Here is a 26,523-nt window from a genome sequence, read left to right on the forward strand (position 1 = left end):
TTCAGCTCAAGGCGAGCGCTCTACCACTTGAGCTACAGCGCCACTTCCGGTTTTCTGGTGGTTTATTGGAGATAGGAGTCTCACGGTCTTTCCTGCCCGGGCTGGCTTTGAACCGCGATCCTCAGATCTCAGCCTCCTGAGTAGCTAGGATTACAGGCGTGAGCCACCAGCGCCCGGCTCAAAAATTTTTTAATCTCAAAAGGGGAAAAAGGAACTTATTCTTCCAGTTCAATGAACTTATGTAAGTAGTTTCCATGATAGGTTACCTTTTTCTGTCAATTGGCTATGGATTGCTGAAGTTTAAATCTTAACTAATTTTACTATATGAACTTTTAGTATATACACTGTCACTTATCCAGAGCACTCATTTAAGTAATTTATAAATGAAACACTGATGGCAACTATAAATTTAAAACAGACAGTAAGTTATCAATCTTGAAAATGTAAAAGGAAAATAATACGAGATAAATTAACAAGGTGAGTAAAGAGGAATGGAGAGAAAGAGAAGCTATTATATCTTCATCCTTTACAGTATAGAACCAAAATATGCCATTGTCCTTGGAAGACCAGATAATGTATTTATTGCTACTTTATAGAGACTGCACTGAGTAGTAATGTTGTTAACTATGTTCTCGACACTTACTCTAAAGTTTTAGGCAATGAAGGCAAAAGAGGATTAAAAACACTAAGAAATTTGTTTGCATCTATGAAAAGAAAACAATAAAACCTGCTGAAATTGTTTTAAGAAGTAGGACAAGACTGAAGAACAGAGAATATGAGTCTGATTGGGATACAATGTATACATGTATGGAAATGTCATGCTAAAACCTCCCTTGTACAATTAATGTATTCTTATAAAAAATTAAAACTTGTCAGGCACCAGGAGTTCACAGCTATAATCCTAGCTACTCAGGGGGCTGAGACCTGACAAATCAAAGTTAGAAAGCCAACCCAGGCAGAAAAATCTGTAAGACTCCATCTTCAATTAAGTGTGGTTCAAGTGGTATAGAACTAGTAGTAAGCAAGTAAGCCAACTGAGACCCCAAGGCCCTGAGTTCAAGCCCTAGTACCAGGAAAAAAAAAAAGAGGCTGTTCATTTCACTATATAATGCAATGCTTAAATGATCCTTCAGTGGGGGAAAGGGGTTAAAACTTTGGGGGCTGGAGATGTAGTATAGTAGTAAAGTGTTTGTCTAGCATGTGCAAGGCCCTGGGGTTGATCACTAGTACAAGTAAAAAACGTTTAAGTTATGAGTAAAGAACACCAGAACCAATGATGGTGACCTAAGTACACTAAGGAAGAAGAAAGAGATAAGGAGAAGAGTGAAAAAAGGCTGATGCCTCATGTATCAGGACAATAAGTCGAAAGATAATGTTTAAGAAACAGAAACAACGCATATTACCTGAGAGAAACAGAGATTATCCCCAGAAGAAATAAACTGAAACTTCATAAGTGGGTCTCTCCAGAAAATAAGACTTGGATAAGAAGACATAGAACATAAAATGTGTGTGTGTGTGTGTGAGAGAGAGAGAGAGAGAGAGACATGCCAATCCCATGCTAAGACTGAGGAGGAAATCAATCATGGTGGCAGAGAATTATAATCCCAGCACTCAGAAAACTGAAGCAAGATCTAGTGTTCAGTCCTGGGCAAGATATTGGCTCAAAAAAAAAAAAAAAGAATGAAGGAATGAGGGAAAAGAAGGGGAGAAAGAAGAAGAAGGGAGGAGAAGGGGAAGAAAGGGGAAAGAGATGAAGAAAGGAGGAGAGGACAGGGGAAGGAAGATGATGTTCAGATAACAATCAGGAAGACATTGTAGCTATGGTTCTTGGTGAAAGGGTTTCTAGAAGAGGGTTAGCAGCAATGGTGGACAATGTCAATCCTACCTACAAAAGTGCCTGTCTTGGGTGGGGCTTGAACTCAAGTATGAACCACTGGGACCCAACTTAAAAGGCCTTTTAAAGCAACATGTATTTTCATTGGTATGTTACATAATAATTATGTAAGAATTATTGTGCATGCCTAAAAATTAAGAATTTCTGTGTAGGCCTATATGATTGCAACTCATTCCCTGACAATTCATTTACTTTTATTCTTTTTTGTAATTTGTTATTTAATTCTTCCTTATCACATTTCTTTTTTTCTAATTTACTTTTCATAGGACTAGGACTGACAGATAAGAAAAATGGTAAGTGCTATTTGTCAATATCAGATGATAGCACTTAACAGCCAGAAACAAAAACTAAACCACAAAATCCAGAAACTAACTTTGTAGTCAGTATTTTGAGTAAAACAGTTTTCATTTACTTACACTTTAATGTCTCGCCAGCATATGGTATGTGGAGTTTGAATCGGTCACAGTTGGGTCCGGGAGTCAATGATATGCATCTTAAAAAAAGAAGAAGAAAAAGAAAAAATATAAAACTATACTAAAATCCTACATGTGTATAATAATTAACAAAGTAAATAAAAGTGACCTTTACAGGTTAAAAGGTCAAAACACTTGCAACAGAAAATAAAAACAGGAAAAAAAATTCAACAGTCATAGAGTCCAGAACAATAAACCTGTCCTCATGTAAGTCACAATAAAACTGACATACCTTCTTCAACAACAAACATCAGCAGTGAGTGCTTCAACCACATCTTGCAAAAAAGTGCATTTTGTCTTTTTTTTTTTTTGGTCTTTTTCTTGTTTTGGTCTTGGGGCCTGAACTCTGGGCCTGGGTGCTGTCCCTCAGCTCTTCAGCTCAAGGCCAGTGCCTACCACTTGGGCCACAACACCACTTCCAGATTTTTTCTGCTTATATGGTGCTGAGGAATCAAACCCAGGGCTTCATGCATGGGAGACAAGCACTCTACTACTGAGCCAACTTCCCAACCCTGTAACTTGTCTTTTAAAACTACATGTAGCCAGGCACCACTGGCTCATGCCTTTAATCCTAGATACTCAGGAAGCTGAGATCTGCAAATCATGGTTCACAACCAGCCCAGGCAAAAAAGCCTGTGAGAGTCTTATCTCCACTAAACTACTCCCAAAAAAGCTGGAAGTGGAGCTATGGCTCAAGGGTAGAGCACTAGTCTTGAGCAAAAGAAGCTCAGGTACAGCACTCAGGCCGAGTTCAAGCCCCAAGACCAAAACAAGGAAAAAAAAAAAATTCATATATCATCCAAAACAACTCTCCCAGTCTTTGACGCCAAGAATTATAAACGAGTGATTTTATAGTCATATTTTAAACATATACTCTTAGCTTCCATTCTGTTCATAGACTAAAGAGCCCATTTTTGGCATTTTTCTGGTACCAGATGGTTTTCTTTCTTTCCATAAAGGTACACGGTTTCCTCTAGTTTTAGCACTGAAACTTTCATCTACATGAGAACCCAATGCTGGATTTCAGGTAAAATGCAAATGAAAAGGTGGGGGGAGGGGGGGATGTTTCAATTAGTCACCTAGGTCTCAAGGTGGGGCTTTTTCCTTGATTACTTTACAAAATTCTACAATGTTCTTTGCTCTTCATACAACATTTATTTTACAAGATGTTTTCTGATCTTACAAGTCAGAATTTTGACTGTTGCACAGTGGTACTGGCCTCAAATTATAAGATACTTACATGAAATGAACTGAAGAAGTGTCTTAAGTTAATTTTTTAAAAGGAAGGTCATTGATTTATAAACTAAAACATGGATACTAATTTATCTTCGTAATTCCAAAACTGGCCTGAAGCAATTCTGAGAATGAACATACAAAGGTAGTTTAAAGGATAGAAATATAGTTGGAATAAATGGTCAATTTCCTTAGCTAGCCACTTGAAACAGTCATATGAAATATACTCAAGAAATGTTGGTTTTAAAGAACTCAGTCCTCTTATCAGATTTACCTTTAGATTTCTAAATATAAGAAAGAGAATACAGGAGTAACTATCAGATATGTTTAACATTGATCACCTAGGTTGAAGATTCACCTTCAAGGTTTAAAAAAAAGTAATAGTTGGGCTACAACTATTTTAATATTTGACAGATTTTAAGAATACATTATTTCCTTCCAGTAAAAAACATTTCCTTCTTCATTTCCTTCCTCTACCCCTTCCTCCTAGATTGGGAGTATGACTTAAATGGTAGATTGCTAGACTTGAGCAAAAGACCCAAGCCCCACAAGTGGCAATGAAAGAAAAGTACCAAAATATCTCCCTTCTACAAGGTGGGTATTCCTCATTCAAAATGCTTGGGAGAAGTATTTCAGATTATCTTTTGTAATATGTGCATATACGTAGGATATCTCAGGGGTGGGACTCAACAACAAACATCATCAGTGAGTGCTTCAACCACATCTTGCAAAGAAGTATAGCTTGTCTTTTAAAACTACACGTAGCCAGCCAGGCACCGCTGGCTCATGCCTTTAATCCTAGATACTCAGGAAGCTGAAATGTGCAAATCATAGCTCACAACAAACCAAGGCAAGAAAGTCTGTGAGATTCTTATCTCCACTAACCTACCCCCAAAAAAGCTGGAGTGGAGCTGTGGCTCAAGGGTGGAACACTAGTTGTTGGATCTCATTTAAGTTTAATGTACATTTTTTGTACCACAGCCTCAAGGTACAATATTGTTCATGCACCTATGCTTTAACTGATTGCTGTCACATGATGTCAGATATAAAATTTTCCAATTGTGAAATCAGGATTGCACTAAAAATTTGGACTTTGAAACTTCTGGATTAAGGTTGCTCAAAAGCTACATAATAAAATGTTTTCTATCCTGTAATACAGTACCTTATTTGAGAAGACTTATGGAAAACATAAATTCTAGCATTACAAAATATAGAAATTAGGAAGTAGCACTGTGTCTCTAAGTGGTAGAGTGCTAGCCTTGAGCAAAAAGAACTCAGGGACAACACCCAGGCCTCAAGTTAAAGCCCCACAACTGACAAAAATAGACAGACAGACAAACAGATAGATAGATCTAATGATAGTAAGACTATTATAAGCAACACTAAGGATATTCAATCTGCGCTGGGCACCCGTGGCTCATGTGTGTAATCCTAGCTACTCAGAGGGAGGCTGAGATCTGAAGATCACGATTCAAAGCCAGCCCGGGCAGAAAAGTTCATGAGACTCCTATCTCAAATAAAACACTAGACAACTGGAAGTGGTGCTGTGGCTCAAGTGGTAGAGCGCTCACCTTGAGCTGAAGAGCTCAGGGACAGCGCCCAGGCCCAGAGTTCAAGCCCCACGACCGACAAAAAAAAAAAAAGAAAAAGAAAAAAAATTCAATCTGCAATGCTTCAAAATGATGAAAAATACAATCTATAGTCTTTTGACTTTGAGGACCACATTACCTATTTACCTAGTATAAAAACTGAAGCTAGCAGTATGAAATTGGCAGGACTAATCTGATTCTAGTTGTCTGAATAACTCATTCCCTTTCTATGTCAAATTGTCTGAGTTTCTGAATTCTCACATTAACTTTACATCATTTATTTTCTGCTTTACCAGTATCGGGAAACCATTTTGTGAAGTACTACTTTACCTTCCTCCTGATCACCCTCCTTTCTCGCCACATCAACAGCTGGTTCTAACAACCCTAGGGTATTCTGAAAAGCATATTTCCCCATCTGAGTGATTCATTCATTGTTTTGGGGCAGTTTTCCATTTAGATAAGAGTTATTGAGCATTGGTGGTATTAGGAATGCAACAATGACAAGCAGACAAAAATCTAGCCTCCTAGTACTTGACTGGGGAAGACAATAAACAAAAGATAAATACATAAAAATGACAAGATTGTTAAATGCTATGAAAGAATAAAAGAAGTACTACAAGAAAACAGGAGCCACTTTAAACTAAAAAATCAAGGAGAACTTCGAGAAAAGGTGAAATTGAAACTTGAATAACACAAAGAGTCCAACCATGCAAAGTTCTGTGAAAGAACATTCCAGGCAGAGAAAACAGAAGGTGCAAAGGCGTGAAAGCAGGCACAAGTTTAATGTACCTGGAGAAGAAATCTGTCCATATCTGGGCAATTGCAACAGGGTAGAGTGAGTGGGGAGAGAATACAAAAGTTGAGGATATGGGGAAAACAAGGGACAAATCAGGCAGAGTTTTGCAAGCAGCGTCAATTCAGTTTTATGCCAACGTGATGGGAGGGTTCAAACCAGAAGAGTCACTGATTCTGTTTCTAAAAGATTGCTGTGCCTATACTACAGAAAAGAACTGTAAGAAGTGAAATAAAATAAAATGGTCAGATAGGAGACCATTCAAGGCAAGAGACATAAGGAACTGTAAGTACACTGTAGCTAGGATAGAAGTAGCAGGGAGGTTGATGAATGGACTCTAGTTGGAGAAGGGAGAGAAGGGATATCAAGAGTGTAAAGAATGAGATGATAACCAAGTCTTCTATGGAAACACAACCAAGTGATGGGTAGGGAGAGCCTTGCATTAGAGAGAGAGCTGTATGCTCTTGAAAAGATCACTCAATGTAGGATAGAAGGTGGAGGGAAACAGTTCTAATCCTCCTGAGTACATTCAAGCAAAAATGTACAATCTCATTAACTGAGGGCTTCTGATTTGCTGAATAAACATTCACAAATTTGGGGCCAGCCCAACTGTTCAAAGTGACAGAGCAAAGCTGCCATCAACTGGTCTCTCTCCTCAGCAGTCTGAGCAGCCCTCAGCATCTCTTCCAACAAATGGTGAAGAAATTAATGAAAGTATCTGTTATCCTCTATCTTTCATATTCCCCAGGACAAGCAGGACTATGAGAAAGAAGCTAATATTATGTAACTAAAGTTTCTTTCAAGATTAAATTGCTTCCTCTTCTTAAACTGTTTTATCTAAAATTGGGTTTAGTCATGTTATCTCATTTTAGTATGAAAATTCAAATTGCACTCAAAGACAGCATTTATTTACCTGGTTATTAGAAAACAGTATGGTCAGCTCAGTGGCAAAGCACATGCTAGAGCAAGAACAAGCTAAAAAGACCGAAAACAAAATACGCATGGTATGATTTCACTTGCAGAAAAAGAAGAGTTGTGTATGTTTACATACTTAAGTAGATTGCAGGAGAGTCAGCAACATGTAGCAAGACCAGTGATTTTACAACTTTCTTCAATTACCTCGCTGCATTGTTTTGATTTTGTAATGAATATGAACTATTGTACAATTATAACACCAGGACTCCTTTGCACAGGTCAAAATTTTCTTAATAAAGACACAGAAACACAACAAATCCAAGAAAAGTTGGATAAATAGGATTGCATTAAACTGCAGAGCTTCTGCATGGCAAAGGACATGGCTAGCAAGATCAAGAGAAAGCCCACAGATTGGGGGAAGGTCTTCACTAGCCATATAATAGACAAGGGCCTCATCTAAACTATACTTAGAGCTCAAAAAATTAAATCCCCCAAAAACATCTAAGAAACAACCACCCCATTAACAAGTGGACTAAGGACTTAAAGAGAGACTTCTCTGAAGAGGAATTAAGAATGGCCAATAGACACATAAAGAATGCTCAGCAAGGGCTGGGAAGTTGGCTCAGTGGTAGAGCGCTTGCCTTGCATGCCTGAGGCCCTGGGTTCGATTCCTCAGCACCACATAAGCAAAAAGAAAAAAGCCGGAAGTGGCGCTGTGGTTCAAGAGGTAGAGTGCTAGCCTTGAGCTGAAGAGCTGAGGGACAGCGCTCAGGCCCAGAGTTCAGGCCCCATGACTGGACCCAAAAAAAAAAAAGAATGCTCAGCAACTCTGGCCATAAAAAAAAAATATATAAATCAAAACAACATTGAGATTCCACATTACCCCAGTTAGAATGGCCATTATCAAGAAATCTAGTAATAGATGCTGGCAGAAATATGGCCAAAAGGGAATGCTACTACAGTGTTAGTGGGAATATAAACTTGTTCAACCACTATGGAAAGCAGTATGGCGGTTCCTCAAAAGACTACACATGGGCCTCCCCTTTGACCCAGCAATCCCACTCCTGGACATTTACTCAATGACCACAAACAAAATCACACTAAAGATACCAGCACAGCCAGGTTCACTGCAGCATTATTTACCAGAGCTAAGATGTAGATGCCCCTCAGTGGATGAATGGATCAAGAAAATGTGAGATACATACATACATACATACATACATACATACATACATACATACATACATTATGGAATTCTATGCTTCCATCAGAAAGAATGACAATGTCCCATTTGTAAGGAAATGGGAAGACCTGGAAAAAAGTTATATTAAGTAAAGCAAGCCAAACGCAAAGAAATATAGGTTGCATAGTTTCCCTCTTTATAATAACTAGAATGTGTCTATGATATTCTTAGCAAGGGATCACAATAGCCAATCACCAGTGCATAGGACCATATATAATGAAGCATATCAAAATGAACTCCAAGAATTGGAAACAAGAGGGTTTTTTTTATGCCCTGTATGTAATTATTTCTATTTTTTTCTTTCTGTTTCCTCTGTCTTGTATATAAGCTTATCTGCACCTTGGAAGGGAAAAAGAATCACAGAAAAAGCAGAACAAAGGATGAACTAATTCAACAATGATATTCACTAGACACTATAATGGAAATGAACTTTACAACTTGGAGAGGGGGAGTAGTAAGCAGGAGAAAATGAGGAAAGGGGAGACTGTTTAAAAACAAATGTACTCATTAGCTTTTATATCTGTAACCCCTCCCCCCCGTTCATCACCTTCATAGTAAGTAATATATATATAAAATTATTAAATATTTTAGGAGCCAGGCGCCGGTGGCTTACGCCTGTAATCCTAGCTACTCAGGAAGCTAAAATCTGAGAATCGAGGCTCAAAGCCAGCCCTGGCAGGAAAGTCCATGAAACTCTTATCTCCAATAAACCACTAGAAAACCAGAAGTGGTGCTGTGGCTCAAACAGTAGAGCACTCACCTGGATCTGGAGCACAGGGACAGCGCCCAAGCCCAGAGTTCAAGCCCCACGAGCGACCAAAAAAAGTTTTTTTAAATATTTTAATGTTGTGTCCTTTCTACATTTGATTAAAGACTCATGGTTATGATGGCCAGATTTTTACTTGTGTCTTCTAAAATAATCCACTCCTTTTCAAGAAGGAAAGAATGGGGATGGGAGGCATGGCTCAGGTGGTAAAGCACTATCTCATGTGTAAAAGCATCAGATACTGAGTTCAAGTCCTGGTCTGGGCGGGGGGGGAGGGGGGTAGAAAAAGTAAAGAATGAAGGGTGATTTGCTGATAAGAATTTTCAAAGTAACATACATGAAGTCTTTACACTGTAATATCACCAAGTTCCTTTTGCAGTTGTTTTCTTTTGGGGTAGCATGAGAGGTATAGAGGATCAAAGCCCAGACCTCACACAAACTAAGCAAGCACTCTGCCACTGAAGGTTTCACATTTCTAACACTATCCTTCACAGTGTCTTTGGGTAAGGATTAGGAGAATGGCTGGACTGAGTGGTTCTCATTTAAGATCTCTCATGAAGCTGCAATCAGAATTCATCAACAGATAACTAACAGAAGAGGGCAATTCATTCTTCCAGAACAGGGGTTCTTCCGGTCCTGGGGCTCTATAAGGTCCATGAAATCATTTAGTCTGGCCCTGCCAAGGTAACCACAGGCAGAACTCAAAATTCAATAAACTCAGGAGCTTTTTTCATAGTGAAATTCACTAAATCTAGGCCTTCAACTGATGTTATAAATATCCAAATGGCCCTTGGCAGAAAAAAAGATTTCCTACCCCTGATCTAAAAAGATATTTCCATATACAAGTATTAAAAAGCTACTGGCTTCATTAAAATTATATTTTAATAATGGCAACTTCACCACACACATAGTTAAATCCAAAATTTAAAAAGCCAATATTCCAAATAGAATGTATTTTAAGAAAAAAATTCTTTCAATGATTTAAAATAGCTAACAGTTCAAATGTAATTAATTTCAATTCTCTCTCCCCAGTGTACTTCCTCAGTGATTACAATGTGTCAGGCACTGGGGTTTAGCACTAGGAATAAAGCAGTGATAATTTTTTTTTTTTTTAAAGCCAGGTGCCTCTAATCCTAGCTACCCAGGAGGCTGATATCTGAGGATCAAGGTTCAAAGTTAGCCCAGGCAGGAAAGTCCCTAAGACTCTTATCTCCAATAAACCACCAGAAAATCAGAAGTGGAGCTGTGGCTCAAAGTGGTAGACCCTCTAGCCTTGAGCAGAAAAGGCTTAGGGACAGTGCCCAGGCCCTGAGTTCAAGCCCCACAACAGACCAAAAAAAAAAAAAGAATAAAAAAGGTATTTTGTACTAGAGTTCAAAAAGAGGTTTGGGATAAAGAACAATGCTTTTAGCCTGGTGCTGGTGGCTCACACCTGTAATTCTAGCTACTCAGGAGGCTGAGATCTGAGGATCACAGTTCAAAGCCAGCCAGGGCAGGAAAGTCTGTGAGACTCTTATCTCCAATAAACCACTAGAAAACTGGAAGTAGCACTGTGGCTCAAGCCGTAGAGCACTTGCCTTGAACTGAAGAGCACAGGGACAGTATCCAACAACTGACAAAAAAGAAAATGTTTTTTATCATTTTTAGCTTGAAAATATTATTATATTATTTTATTATTTATTTATATTTTATTATTTTAATATTACTTTATATTATATTATTAAATAATACATTATTTAAAATATTATACAAGCAGAAATATTTCTTTTACTTTTTTTTAAACTTTTTCATTTTTCCAACAGTACTGGTGTATGAACTCAGAGGCTAACACTAAACCAGCACAGTTAGAATAGAACAATGCCTCTATTCCTAGTTTTTGTTCATTATTTTTGAGATATAGTCTCACTAGATACAATCTACATATCTTAGGCTTCTTGGTAGCTATCCACAGAGAACCAACCATCACATCCATCTCTTTGTCAAGGATGGGATATTTCAAATTTTTTTCTGCCCAGACCAGCCTTGAACCTGGACACTGTCACACAGCTATTATTATAGTTATGAGTAACCAGTGCCCATCTTTTTCTTTTCTTTTTTCTTTATTTTTGATTCAAAAGAGACTCATCCGTAAATCACCCTGCATTCTTTCCTCTGGTAAAGGACAGTTAGCATTTTATTGTTATCAATGGATAACTGTAATTTCTGTAGTAAAGTACTAACAATCCCCATTTGAAAACCCAGTGTAATGGTGCATTCCTGTAATACCAGCACTCAGGAGGCTGAGGTAGGATGATCTTTGTGCTGGATATTTTGTTGTTAAGTATGATGGTGACAGTGGGGGGGGGGGGTGTAGATAGCCTTTATCAGATTAAAGACTTCAGGAAATAGTCTTTTCAATCAAATGTGTTACAGTTCTTTGTAAGACTCCAATTTTACTTATCTGGTTCCAAGGTTTTTTTTCCAGATCCTTGCTTTGCTAAACCCTTCCTCCCTTTGTCTGTGAAACTTGCCAGCCAAAACTTGTTCAGACACTTCCCAACTGACCCTTTGTTAAAATCTCTCCAACAAGATTCCCTACCCTTTTGATTTAAATGTTAGGCATTAGTCAATCAGAAAAGAGTGTGATCCCTAAGCCTGACCAATCCTGGTAAGGAGGCAGGGCTCACTGGGGCAGCAGCAAAGCACATGTCAGCACAAGCATACTTGTCCTGCATTACACTATTTTTGATGTGTTCATAAGACCTTCTGCACAAAAGCAAAGGTTTGCTTTGTCAAGACTATTTTTTTAGTGTCCTTTATGCAAACCCATTTCTTTCAAAGTTTTTTTTTTTTGGGGGGGGGGGTCCTGTCGTGGGGCCTGAACTCTGGGCCTGGGCGCTGTCCCTCAGCTCTTCAGCTCAAGGCTAGTGCTCTACCACTTGAGCCACAGCGCCACTTCCAGCTTTTTTCTTTTTGCTTATGTGGTGCTGAGGAATTGAACCCAAAGCCTCAGGCATGCAAGGCAAGCACTCTACCACTGAGCCACCTTCCCAGCCCCCTCAAAGGTATTTTTATAATAGCTTACAGAGAGTTTGGAAAATCATGAATAGTTTTTACAAAATACTTATTCTGTACTTATTAACAATCTTGTTCATTTCCTCCTTTATTCTGTTAACTGAATGAATTAAATATACATATTAGAAATGAAATGTTAACAACTAGTAAGCTAAATATCTATCTGGAAAAAAAGTTGACAGATTTCTCTTCTTTTAACTATTGAAAATAGTATTTGAGTCCTTCATTCCTACCAAAGTCATTTTAAACCATACTTTTATTACAGGAACACCTACTAACATTTAAAAATACTTCCTACTCAAGTAGAGTTGAAATTATCATTTATAAATGGAAACATGGCATAGAAATTGGGAATAACTGTTGGTGTCATATGAACCAACAAACACATTTTCTTAAATATTTTAATTTTGTAATTTTTAAAGCGTGAGGGATGAGTCACTTATGTTGGGAATGGCATTTTGGAATCCTGTGCTAGGAACTAAATGCAGCATTTTCTAGTAAGATCTAGAAATAGATTTTAGGTTTTAGAGATATAGAGGTATACATATAGATATGCCATCAAGTAGATAGTTCCATTTCCTTGGGGAACAATGTAAAAAAAAAAAAAACCTCTCTCAGTACAGTTTTGCTGCTTACTTTTACCAGGTTTAATGTATCTGTTTCCTTAGAAGAGGGCCTAAGACTTGACCCTTATGAGATTTGATGTAGTCAACTAGACAGGCAATCATTCCCTTCTGAGGCAGAGTATGTAAGATTCCTTGAAGTGTTTTGAATGCCTGTATATTTTGTAGATTATTTTTAAGATTCCCTAAGCCAGGCATCTAGCTTCTTTTCTGCTGTGTCCAATCTAGAAATCACAATAAATTTAAAATTAATTTGGTTTGAGTGAAGTTATTGATTACAGATTTAATTCAGAAAAAAATTCACTCCAGAAAGTGAAAATGTAGTGAATATCAGCTAAGAATTATTCTCTGAGGGGTTTGACTTAAAAGTTATTGACAAGGCAATTATTGGTCTTCGAGGCTATTTTGTTCCACCATCACCTGGTATTTTAGGTTGCCACGCTGAATACTTCCTACTCAGCTGACGTTAAATGATGTTGGTTAAGTACAAACGTCACTATCAAAAAAACAGGAAGTCATGTAGGAGAACATGCCAAAATGGTAAATTAATAGTCAGGGTAAAGGAAACTGACGTGGATTTGGGGAAGGAACCCTGGATTCACATCTACTTTATTCTTTTTAGGTGGTTTAAAGAATAGAAACAGCTTAAATCACCATTTTTTCCAGACAATATCAAAGAATATGTTTAGTCTTTAAGCCAGAAAGGATGTATTACATTTTTAATTATCTTTAAAATCTTAATGTGTTGAAGGTCATAAAATAACTGCATGTATCTCATCAGCAGTTGTCACTAAAATGCTATAAAGTGTGACCAAACTGCCAACATTCTCTTCTTATAGTATAAAACCTTTGAATTATATCTTTGTTAACTAGGAATAATATATAATATGTAATAATTTAAAGGAGTCAAATCCAAATTTATCCTTTATCACATTTTTGAGTTTATTAAAATATGTTAAATCAGTGCACAGTGTCAGCACTATACTCTGAAGAAAACAAGTTATAAAAGCCTTTCTTCTATTTTGTATCACTGATTTTACATATACACAGACAGTTCTTATACTTATCAATTAACAAGTAATTTTCATTAATATGCATGTTGAAGAACCTCTTTTTTGGTCATACCTTACCAGTTTTTGCTTTCCATTACTATAGGTACTTAGATTATAAAATACCATTTATTAAAAATGTAAAAATCACATTTTCATTGTATCTGGTGGCTTTTCCTATAATTATTGAGAAGTGGTGTGGAATAGTGATTACAAAACAAGACCTAGAGCCAGCCAGACAGTGTGGGTCTGGATCCCAGGTCTTTCACTTACTAAAAAGTGGAATGTCATTTATGAGCTTTACTTTCCCCTACCTATAAAATAAAGATATTCAGTAAAATGGAAAAGTTGCTAAAAATTTAAATTGTTTAATCTAATTAAAGAACTTAGACTAATATTTAAATATTAAACTTCAGGGAATGGGTAGGGTTGGTAGGAATAGAGAAAAATGATGAAAGGAGTGATACTGATCAAGATGCATTGTACTCATAAACTGATACGTTCACTGGTAACTCCCTGTACAACTAAAGATAATTAAATATAATAAAAATAAGCACAAATAAATAAATCTTAGATAACTCAGAAAAAATTTTTAAAGGATCTTAATCACTCCAATAAATAAATAAATATTAAATTTGTTGAGTATCAGTGGCTTACACCTGTATCCTAGCTACTCAGGGATGCTGAGATCTGAGGATCATGATTTGAAGCCAGCCCAAGCAGGTAAGACCATGAGACTTTTATCTCCAATTAACCATCAAAAAAGCCAGAAGTGGAGCTTTGGCTTAAGTGGTAGAGTGCCAACCTTGAGCAAAAATTCTAAAGGCTCTGAGTTCAATTCCCAGTACTGACGTATACAAAATATATATAATAAAATAAATTTTCCCTTTGGAATATTAACACAGGATTCTGCTTTTCCAACTTCCATTCAACACTGCACTAGAAGGACCTAGCTAAGATAGAGAAGCATAGAGGAAAAAAGAAAAAAAGACAACAAAGAATGTTATGAAGGCAAATATTATATATATATGTAAATTATCTTAAATCTTCATGGGCTTTATTAGAATATGTAATTTTAGCAAAGATACTTGACAACTTACAGAAAACCAATTGCATTACTATATACCATTAACAATAAAAAGATAAACTTTTAGAACAATGCCATCAAAAATAACATCAAGGGCTGGAAATGTGGTTCAAGTGGTAGAGCACTAGTCATGAGCAGAAAAGACTAGCAAAGTTCAAGAGCCTGGGTTCAAGCCCCAGTAGCAATACAAAATAATAATGATAATAATAAAAATAACAATAACAATATAAACTAAGTGTTGGTGGTTTCTGCCTGGAATCCCAGTTACTCAGGAGGCTGAGATCCAGAGGATCTCAGACTAAAGCCAATCTGAGCAGAAAAGTCCACAGACTCTACTTCCAATTGCCAAGCAGAAAGCAAGAATGGAGATATGTCTCAAGTGGTAAAGCACAAGTAGAATAAACAAGCAAGCCAAGCTCCTGTACCACCAAAAAAAGAAAATAAATTAATAACATCAAATGGGCTAATGATGTAGTTCAGTAGTATAACACTTGCCTGGCATGTGCAAAGCCCTTTGTTCTATCCCCAGCATGTAAAAAATAAATACATAAACATTAAATCACCAAATGCATGGAAATAGATATTATAAAAATGATGCATAAGATCTTACGCATCAATAAGAAAAAGACACATTTTAGATCTAAGTTAATATACCTAAAGGAATAATTCACAAAGTAGATCCAAATGGCCAATAAATGTATAGAAAAGTGTTGTCACTAAGAAAATATAATTTACATCTATATAATAAGATACTACAACCCAACTAATAATAACAATATTGGCAAGCATACAGATATAATCATTTAAGAAAACTATAGAGAAGTATTGGTTAATGATCATATGTACACTTATGATCTAGCAAGTTTACTCCTAAAATAACCCCAAAGTGAAATGTACACATATATACACTCACCAGGTATGTGTAGAAATATATACAGTAAAATCATTCTTTAAGATAGCCCTAAGCCAGGCTAAGATAGCCATAAAGTGAACAACTCAAATGTAATTTCAGCCAGATGCTGGTGGCTCACACTTGGAATTCTAGCTATTCAGGAGGCTGAGATCTGCGGATTGCTGTTCAAAGCCAGCCTGGCAGGAAAGTTCATGAGACTCTTATCTCCAATTAACCACCAGAAAACCCGAAGTAGCAATGTGGCTCAAGTGGTACAGCGTTAGCCTTGACCTGAATCAGAGCTCAGGGACAACATGCAGTATGCAGGTCTTGAGTTCAAGCCCCATGACTGACCAAAAAAAAAAAAGAAAGAAAAGAAAAAGTAATTTCAAGACAGGTATGAAATGAGTATGATCAAAATATTGTTTTGCATATATAAAAACAGCAATAAAATCTGTTGAGATTGCTTTAGAAAAGTAGAGGAGAATAAAGAAGAGTGATAGAGGAGGTGAGATTAATTAGAATACAAAGTATGCATGTATTGAAATTTCACAATGAAATCTCCCCTTGAATAATATATAATAAAAAATATAATTTCAAATTCCTACCCTAAATGTTTATTAGCTATAGGATAAGGAAATAAACTTAAGATGTAATCAAAAAATGAATTATTATCTAGCAATGAAATCAATTATACCTACAGGCAGCAATACAGATAAATCTCACAAATGCATTAGTTAATGAACAAATAAGTACTATAGTATTCTACTTTTATAGTAGAATCAGACAAAAACTAGCGTACATACATAAGAATGTGGTTATTATAAAAATAAAAATAGTTTAAGGAGGAAGAAGGACATGGTAACTTGAAAAAGGCACTGAAAGGACTACTTCTGGGGCATTACCAACATTTCTTTTTTTATTGTTGTACTGGGGTTTGAACTCAAGACCTCACACTTGCTAGGCTTACTTGCTAAGCTGGCACTCTACCACAACTCCAGCTCTACTTTACTTCCTGGGATTGGCTTCAAAACTGTGATCTTCCAGCTTTTAGTCTCTTCAGTACCTAGGATTATAGTTTTGAGCAACCAATGTTCAGCTGAATATTTTATTTTGTGACCTGGTGTGTCAAGATGTTCACCTTTCAATATTTATTATAAGTATGTATTTTACCTGTCTTTTTTAACAAGCAGTTCAAGTGACTCTAATGCACAGTCAAGTTTGAAAAGAAGGGCTTTCACTTGAACTAAGTCTAGACTTAGCAATGATCACAGTGATTTGAGTTAGGTTTTCTACAGTCAACCCAAACACCTACTCATGCAAGTTCACATTCTCCTTTCCCATGATCCTCAATTATTGTTCTCATGCTCTATCCACTATAATTCTTTTTAACTCTTTGTGAGCTAGAAAATTTTCTAAAATCTTGTGAACAGAGATACACTTTTACTTTTTCCCAAGCTCAGAGAGATAATCAGTACCTGTTTTCTCCTAAAATATACTGGGGCATAATAAATTATACAGGATTCTAGACGCTCACACACAGTGAGACTGAAAGAGAATACTCTTAGGGGAAAAACACAAAGTCGCAATACCTATGTGACTATGATTACATCAGAACCAATTCCCAAAAAAAGTATCTGTGGCTAGAAAATAATACCAATAACACAAGTATAGGCACATTTTCAACAAAATCTTTCATAGAATTAGTGAGTGGGACTGAAAATTAGTCTTAGGGCATAGTATCTACTGCCAATCTGGCATTTCTTCCATTAGTATCTCTGTATTTTTTCAGATTTCTTTTTCAGGTATGACAGGTAAACAATACCAAGTTTTTTAATAATGTAAATTATTTTTATAGTATTCCTTATTTCATCTTTATATCATTTTATATTCCATATGTTTTAAATATAAATAAATTAATTAAATGCATACATTCAGAAACAGTTTGGGGTGTGTTATGTCTGCATGTTTGTGTCCCTCCAAAATTCATACAAGGAAATCTAATCTCCAATGTGTTGCTATTACAAGATGAAAATTAACTAGGTCATTAGAACCCTTATGAATGGGACTAGTGTCATAAAAGAGGCCTGAGGGAACTTGTTTATCCCTTTGCCCTTTGGACACACATAAGACACCACCTTTCACTAGACACTGTATCTGATTGATCCTATAGCCTTGGACATCCCAGCCTCCAGAACTATGAGAAATAGTCTGTTGTTAATAAATTACCCATATAAGGTATTTTGCTATTGAAACCCAAACAGATGAAAACAAGGTAGAAACTCAAAAAAGTTTGGAGGAGTTTAAGAGGAGTCTATTATTCTCAAAAATCTTCATTGTCATCAAAAGACAAAAATCAAACACTGAAAGTCAAGCACAATTTAAGTCACAATCAAGACAATAGATTCAAGTCACAAAGCAATTAACATGATTAATTGCCAAATTAGTGGTTAAAGAATATACAAACAATTGGATTTAAGAGAAACTGCTTTTGGCTGGGGAAAGTAAGGCTCACTGGAAAAAAATAGTCTCTCAAAATGGGCTGGATCTAGTCAATGGGAGAGGAGAAACATTTCCCTGAAACCATACTTAAGAGGTAGCTAGAGATACTCTGCTACACTGGAAGCTCTAAAAATAAACAATGTATTAAGCCCAGGATCCCTTAGTGTTGAACTTCATACCTGCTGGCACACAGCAGGTACTGATAACTACTTCAGAAATGATAATATAACAAATGGGGCAGTGTCATTCTTTCTGATGGAAGCAAAGAACATTGTGTGTGTGTGTGTGTGTGTGTGTGTGTATCTATATATATATACATATATATGTGTGTGTGCATATATGTATATATATATATATATATATATATATATATATATATATACATACATATATGCACACACACCACATTTTCTTGATCCATTCATCTACTGAGGGACATATGGGTTGGTTCCACATCTTAGCTATGGTAAATAATACTGTGATAAACATAGTTGTGCTGGTAGGTTTAGTATGGTTTTGTTTGTGATCGTTTGGGTAAATGCCCAGAAGTGGGATTGCTGGATCACAGGGGAGCTTGCGTATAGTCTTTCGAGGAACCTCCATACTGCTTTCCAAAGTGGTTGAACAAGTTTACACCAACAATGCAGTAGAGTTCCCTTTTGGCCACATCCCCTCCAGTATCTGTTGTCATTAGATTTCTTGATTATAGCTATTCTAACTAGGGTGAGGTAGAATCTCAATGTTGTTTTTGATTTGCATTTCTTTTATGAATAGAGAAGTTGAGCATTTCTTTTTTTTTTATTGTGAAAATACTGTACGGAGGGGTTACAATTACATGGGCAAGATAATGAGTACGTTTCTTATCAAGCATTGTAGCCTCCTCCTTAGTTTCCCCTTCCCATCCCTTCCCATCCTTCCCCCGGCCCCCCACCCAATAGTTGAGCATTTCTTCATGTGTTTATTGACCATTCTTATTTTCTCTTGTTGGTTATCCCCATAATGCATCACCCTTAGTAGTTGCTCAATTTGTGCTTTTCTTACAAAAAGTAAATTTGAATGAATATAGACAATAAAATACAGATAGACTGTGTTTACAAAGGTCTGTATTGGAAACACTCTTTCTTTAGTCAAAAGCCATTGTTTCTTTTTTTCTTTTTTCTTTTTTTCCCTGTGCCCATCCTGGGGCTTGAACTCAGGCCTGGTCACTGTCCCTGAGCTTTTATGCTTCAGGCTAGCACTCTAATAAAGAATCTCATGGAAAAAAAAAAAAAGAATCTCATGGATTTTTCTGCTCAAACTGGCTTTGAACCATGACCCCTAAACCTCAGCCTCCTGAGTAATTAGGATTATAGGGTGAGCTGCCAGCACCCGGCAATGATTCTTTATTATACATGGGATATACACAAAGCAATGATGCTCCTTACATATGTAACTATCTGAAAACTTTGGTAATCTTGAAAAGTCTTATTTCTTATAAACATCTACCATATCTGCTTCAAATATATTATCCAGTACCTATTGTCTCACTTCAGAGATGGAGAAAGACCATTGGCTGTCAGAATACCAAACTATTTCTAGCATAGTACTCAAAATGGAATCCACAGATCAGTTCTCACCTATAAATTTATTAATCTAAGAAAAAATTACAGAAATGAAGTGTAAGAATTTTTTAATGTTATAGTAATATGTAAAATTAATGTTAGGTCTAATGAATGAATGCAATAATAAAACTTAAGCCTGAAATTTCTTTTCCATTTCATTTTTCTAGTAATTCAACTTTATGATATTTTACAAAGGTAGTAGTTGGTCACCTATTAGAAATATTTTAAGTTCTGATTTTTCATCCAAGACAGTTTAAGAAATACTTCACTAAAGATTCTTTAGATATTGAAGGTCCTTTAGAAATGAAGATAAATGACTTTTCTTTGATGTCCACCAATCTCCTTAATTTTTCTAGGTTTTCTCACAAAAGTAACAAGCCCTATTAATATATCCCTTTCCCAGAATTCTTTTAATATCCCTAAGCTGACATTAATATCAATACAGTTCTCTGCTTAAAATTCATCACTAGATTATCTGATTTCTCAGAACCTGTAAAACTACTTTATTTTCATCCAGACATAACTCTGGCTAACATAGTCTTTGGTTCATTTCTCATAAGAATATATGAACGAATTTAATGGTCTTGTTTGTAGAATCTCTCAGCCTTGTAAGATGAATACTGCTATAAGCCATGCAATTCATTTATAAGTGTTCAGAAGATCTAAAGTTACTATAGCTCAGTGTAAATCCTAGGTCTCCACGGCTAAAGTAATATGCTAAATTCATGCTCAAAATTCCGTTACCTATTTCTCAGTTAACTATGTTTAAGTGCCTATATGTAAATATGCTTCACAAATTAATACTCAGAAACACATTCTACAAGACAAAACTGACTCCTATCTTTTTCGGGCAAATGTTTTCTTGGGGGAAAAAATATATTACATAGAATTTAGTAGAGAAGATCTGAGATTCAGTCCAGAGTCCACTTATCAGCCAAGAAACTCTGAATGAGTCTCATAACCTCTTGGACATTTATGTCCCTATGTACTTATAAGTTTAAGCAGAACATTAAACTTCCTCACAAATTAAACTAACATAAGTCTTATATGATTCACAAATGCTGAATTCATATTGCTCATTTCTTTATGGAAAACAATACAAGTAATGGACATAAGTATACTTAGAATTCTGACTATTCTTCTGGCTTTAGTGGGTATACACTACAGTAAAAAGTACTATATTTTTATCATTCCTACAATATAAACTATGTATTCATATACAGATTCCTATACTGGGAAGTGACAGATCTCCTTTCCTTTGAATCTCATTCCTCCTCCAGTCCTTTTCTTCTACCTTCTATCTAAAAATCTGTCTTTCCTCCTAACACCAACAGAGATTTCCTCTTCTACTATCTTTGTAGTCTTACAGCAGAATTGATAGGGCATAGTGATCTCATTTGACATTTCTGCTCAAGGCTCATGCTCTACTACCTGAGCACTTCTGGATTTTTGGAGCTAAGAGTCTCATGTGTTTTCTGCTCAGACTGGCTTTGAAACATGATAGTCAAATCTCAGCCTCCAAAGTAGCTAGGATTATAGGTGTAAGCTACCAGCACCCAACTCACTTTTTTTCTATTAAATTACACAACTACAAATGTTGAAAGGGGTAACATTGATCAAGATGCTCTGTTTTCATAAACTGCTTTGTTGAATGGCAATTCCTTTGTACTACTTAAAGACAACAAAAATATTCACAACTTTTTCACTGTGAAACATTAATAATATAGAAATGAAAGTATTAGTTACCCCTTCAATGCCCATGTTCCTTCCTTCTCTCATTAACCACTTAAGATTTTTCTCAACTCTTTCTCTATACATTTACAAGTACATATGTAACTACATACATATACAAAAGAGGATTCTTTTATATAATACAATCATTCTATACATATTGTACCATGGACAGATTTTATTCAATCCTAATTACACTACCTCAGCTTAACACTTTGAAAACTGTGACAACACACTTAGTGTAGCTCCAAAATCTATTTATTGAGTGTCTACTTTGTACTCTTGATCTAATCTTCAAAAGGATACATCCCAATTCCCTCAGTAAATGGATACTACTTGATAATACTGAATTCTATATTTATCATGTTTTTTCCTACACATACCTAAGATAAAGCTGAGTTTAGAAATTAGGTGTAGTAAAAGACTAATAATAACAACTACTAATAAAATCGTACAACTAATAAAAATAGTACAAAATACTGCAATAATAGTTACTTAAATGTGTCCATTCTCTCTTTCAAGAAGTCCAAACCACTTATCACAGTTAGCTACACATAACTGGGACTACAGAAAACCAAACTGTGGATAAACAAAGGACTCATGCATAAAGATTACATGTAATAATATCTTTCAAAGCACTTACATTATATAACAGATATTATATTATCTTTACTACTAAACATAGGAATTACTTCAATTATCCAGTATCTTAGCATGGTCTATGTACTATCATAATCATAGCATTATTAATAGTTTATGGTCACAAGCTCTCAATTAAAAGGCTTCTACTCTGGGAGAAACAGATGCATCAGTAAATAACTCTCTTCTCTCTTTGGATGCTAATAATACAAAGGTTTGATTTCGGCATAGCTTTTCCTATCATTGTAAGAAAGGAAGCAGAGAAACACAATGCTAAAGGCAGGGTAGTCCAGAGAAGATATTTCAACTTCTCAGCAAACAACTTAACCAATAATATATATTAAGTGCATACACACATACACACACACACACAAACATACTTTAGCAAACTGAAAAGTTTGTCCATCAAAGGATACTATCTATAAAGAGGTAATACATGGAATAGGAAAAGATAATTGCTAATTTGTTAAGGGATTGATATACACAATCTTATAAGAAATTGACATATAAACTTAATGAGCAAAAGGTGGAAATAGCCAGGCACCAGTGGCTCACACTTGTAATCCTAGGTACTCAGAAGGCTGAGATCTGAGGATTATGGTTCAAAGTCAGCCTGGGCAGGAAAATTTGTGCGATTCTTATCTCCAATAAACCACTCAGAAAACTGGAAGTGAGGCTGTGGCTCAAATGATAGAGCACTAGCCTTGAGCTGAAGAGCTGAGAGAGTGCCCAGGCCCAGAGTTCAAGCCCCATGACCGACAAAAAAAAAAAAGGTGGAAATAGGCATTTCTCCAAAGAAGATAAATAGCAATAAACATATGAAAAGATTTTTCAATATTATTGGTCACAAGAAAAATAAAAACCAAAACCACCTTGACATACCACTTAATACACAATAGCCATTATTAAAAGAAAAAAAAAGGCACCTGTAGACATGGACTGTAATATGAGCTACACAAGAGGCTGAGGTCAGGATGCTTAAAGTTCAAAGAAAGCCCCAGGAAAAAAATTACATGGATTCTGTCTCCAAATAATAACAAAAAAGCAGGACTGATGGTGTGGCTGAAGGTGTGGTAGATGGCCAGCAAACAAGCAAGCCAAGAAAGCATGAGTTCAAGTTCAAGATCCAATACTGCCAAACAAACAATTACAGAAAGAGGTAAGTGTTGGTGGGAATGTAGATAAGTTTTGCACTACCAGTATGAATGCAAAATGATACAGCTGCTCTAGAAAACAGTATGGCGGGTCCTCAAAAAGTTAAAATACAGAAGTCAGGCATGAGTGTTTCAGGCCTGTAATGCCAGCTGCACGGAAGCCAATAGTGAGAGGATTGTGAATCAAGGCCAGCCTGGGCAGAAAAGTTTGTGAGATACCTTCTCAATAGATAGCTGAGTATGCTGCTATATGTCTGTCATCCTAGCGACTACATGAAGCTTAAAATAGGTGGACTGAATCATGGTTAAATATCAAAAATAACCAGCCTAAACAATGGGTAGAAAAAAAGTTCTGCAGTGAGCACCTGCCTAACAAGCATAAGCCCCAAACCCCAATACCATTTTAAAAAAATCAACATACAATTACCATATGATCTAGCAATTTCACAACTGGGTACATAACTGAAACAACTAAAAATACACTTGAACAGACATCTGTACACTCTAACAGCAGCATTATTCACAACATTTGAACAGTAGATACAACAGATGCCCATCAAAAGATGGAAGAATAGACAAAAAGTGATATAAATAGGAATATACATACATATATATATATATATATATATATGTCCACACATGTAATAGATTACTCAGCAGAACATGGATAAACCTTGGAGAGAAGTTAATTATGTTAAGTAAAAAAAAAAACCTTGCCACAAAAGGGAAAATATTTCAGTTTTCCCTCACGTATAGGGACCTAAAGTAGTTGAATTCATAGACAAAGCAAAGTAGGAAGGCAGCTACCAGTGGCTAGATGTTTGTTGTGTATGAAACGTTTTAGACATATATAATACCTTCAAATGCCACATACGTGGATGTACTTAATGAACTATACCTGCAAAGTTAATTACAAAAGCTGGGCACTGATGGTCCATGCTTGTAATCCTACATACTCAGGAGGCTGAGATCTAAGGATCATGGTTGAAAGCCAGCCCAGGAGGAAAGTTCATGAGACTCTTCTCTCCAATTAATGGCTAAAAAGCCAGAAGTGGAGCTGTGGCTCAAGTGGTAGAGCAAAAAAAGTTCAAGGACAGCACCCAGTCTCTGAGTTCAAGCCTCAAGACTGTTACAAAAAAAATTAGAAAGAAATGAAGGAAGGAAGGAAGGAGGGAAGGAGGGAGGGAAGGGAAAAAAAACACAAAAGTATTACAATTGCAAATTTGTGTTACGTATACTTCGTTATATTTTAATACTATATGCTAAACTCAAAACTGAACTCATGTTAATAATTAATTAGTGTAAAAAATAGTATATTTTAAATGAAAATTTCAGGAGTTCATGGATTTAAAAAAAATCATTCCAAGGACATTATATTTTAATAAAAGAGGAACATAAAGTGTCCTCCAAAACTCTGAATCAATTCAAGAATTTTATCCATAAGTTGGCAAGAACAAAGGCTGTCATTAAAAAAAATTTTTTTCACAAAGCAAAAAGAACACATCTTTCAAAAAGTCAACAGCAACAAGGTCAGGGGGATGAAACTTAGCTTTCATAACATGTCATGAGCAAGATAACCAAATGTGGCCCTGAGAATGAAGGTTATAAAACTATTTCTCAAGCAACACAGCAAAAAAGCTGTATCCTTCAAGCAGCATGGAAGCTAAAAATGGGACTAATCTACTTTTCTACATGAGCATGAAGCTCCTTTTAACATATACATGATTAATCTGGAGCTCTAAAACATTTCTGTGCTCATAAACATGAATCAAAATACCCTTATCTATTTTCTAAGCTCAATGAACTTTGCAAACTTGTTATCCTAATGAAACAATATCTAGTCACAAAATACCAATTTAGTATTATCAGAATCAAGGAGACAAAAGATAGATTTTGTTAATGTTATTTCCTTGAATGATGTGAAATAGTTAAATGGATTTTCTAAGTCCTTTTCTTGACACATTGAACTAGCTACTTCCCTTCACTTTATTCTGCCCTCTCCAAACCAACTCTTCACAACAGATGAAGTCATCTTGAAATGAAGCCAGTGCTACATGTGAAAAGCCTACAATTCTTAATCACGTAAACTTCCAGGCTCAAAATTATTCTAGCACCTATTTCCTTAGATTCTGAAATTTCTAGCATAAGGTCCCAAGGTCAGTGAGTCCAGGGTTGACTGTGTCTAGGCCAACTAGTTCTACCATTAAAAGTCCTAAGAACAAAATACAAAATAGCTTATTAACTAGGCATTTATTTTTCTTTCCTTCTTTTTGTTTTTATCATTTTGTTTTGGAGGTACTGGGTTTAAACTCAAGGCCTTGCGTTTGATGTTTGAACCACATTCTTAGCCATTTTAGCACATATTCATTATTTTTCAAATAGGGTCTTACTTTTTGTCCAGGTCGTCTAATATTAGACTATGCTGCTCCTGTTTATGGGTCATATAAAACTGAGGTGTATACTCACCACACATTATTTTTTTGTTGCCCAAGATGGGGTCTCAGGAACTTTTTGCCAGAACTGACCTAGAACTATGATCCTCCCACTCTCTTCTTCCCCAGTAGCTAGTATTTCAGGCATGAGCTTCCACTCCCAGCTAATCTACACATTTCTTTTTAACACTACTGCCACCATCAAGATTCCATCATTTCCCACTTGCTTTACTGTAATGATCAGTCTAAAGATGTGATTCAGGTGTAGAGAGGTTGCACAGCAAGCACAAGGCCCTGAGTTCAAATTCAGGAATCGAGTCCCCCCCCCGCCCCCCCCTATACATAATCTGTTGCTTGAGCATCTCTAGAACTTCATCTCATTTCCACTCTCAGTGTTGTCTACATTCCAACCACAGTGACCTTATAGACCCTTGAACATGAATAGCTTCCTCCTGTCTTTGCACTTGATTAGTTTCTTTTTACATCAAAGTCCCTAAATCTTCACACAGAATTATTCTCATCTCTCATGACTCAACTTAAAGGCCATCTCCTCAGAGAGAGCTTTCTGAATTAGTTCTCAATTGGCCCCTTACTAGGTAAGTTTTTCTTCATTTTCTTTCCTCAGTGAATTAAAATCGGGATTTTTGCTAACTGAATTATGGTATGTTTCCTGAGGGCACAGTATACAACTATTTAAATGAAGTTTTTTTAATATTTAAAATATCTGGTTAAGCAAGACAATTTTAAAGAAGTAGAACAAGATGGATGGGGAGGAGAGGAATTTACCCTCCTAGCTCTCATTTTAATTGTTACTACAGTATGGAAATGACAAGGACCGTGAGACTGACAAACC

At 36.1% G+C, this 26,523-nt stretch overlaps 1 protein-coding gene across 1 annotated transcript in view; it reads right to left on the reverse strand.

Moving 5' to 3' along the window:
• Bre (brain and reproductive organ-expressed (TNFRSF1A modulator)) overlaps positions 1-26,523 on the reverse strand; it is a 405,798-nt gene that overhangs the window by 362,302 nt on the left and 16,973 nt on the right. The window contains exon 3 of the mRNA XM_013013787.1: positions 2,311-2,387. Coding sequence (XP_012869241.1) covers positions 2,311-2,387 — 77 coding nt within the window. The remainder of the gene's footprint in view (positions 1-2,310; positions 2,388-26,523) is intronic.

Source organism: Dipodomys ordii, unplaced genomic scaffold (genome assembly GCF_000151885.1).
Source record: "Dipodomys ordii isolate 6190 unplaced genomic scaffold, Dord_2.0 Scaffold20, whole genome shotgun sequence".
NCBI classification, from domain to species: Eukaryota; Metazoa; Chordata; class Mammalia; order Rodentia; family Heteromyidae; genus Dipodomys; species Dipodomys ordii.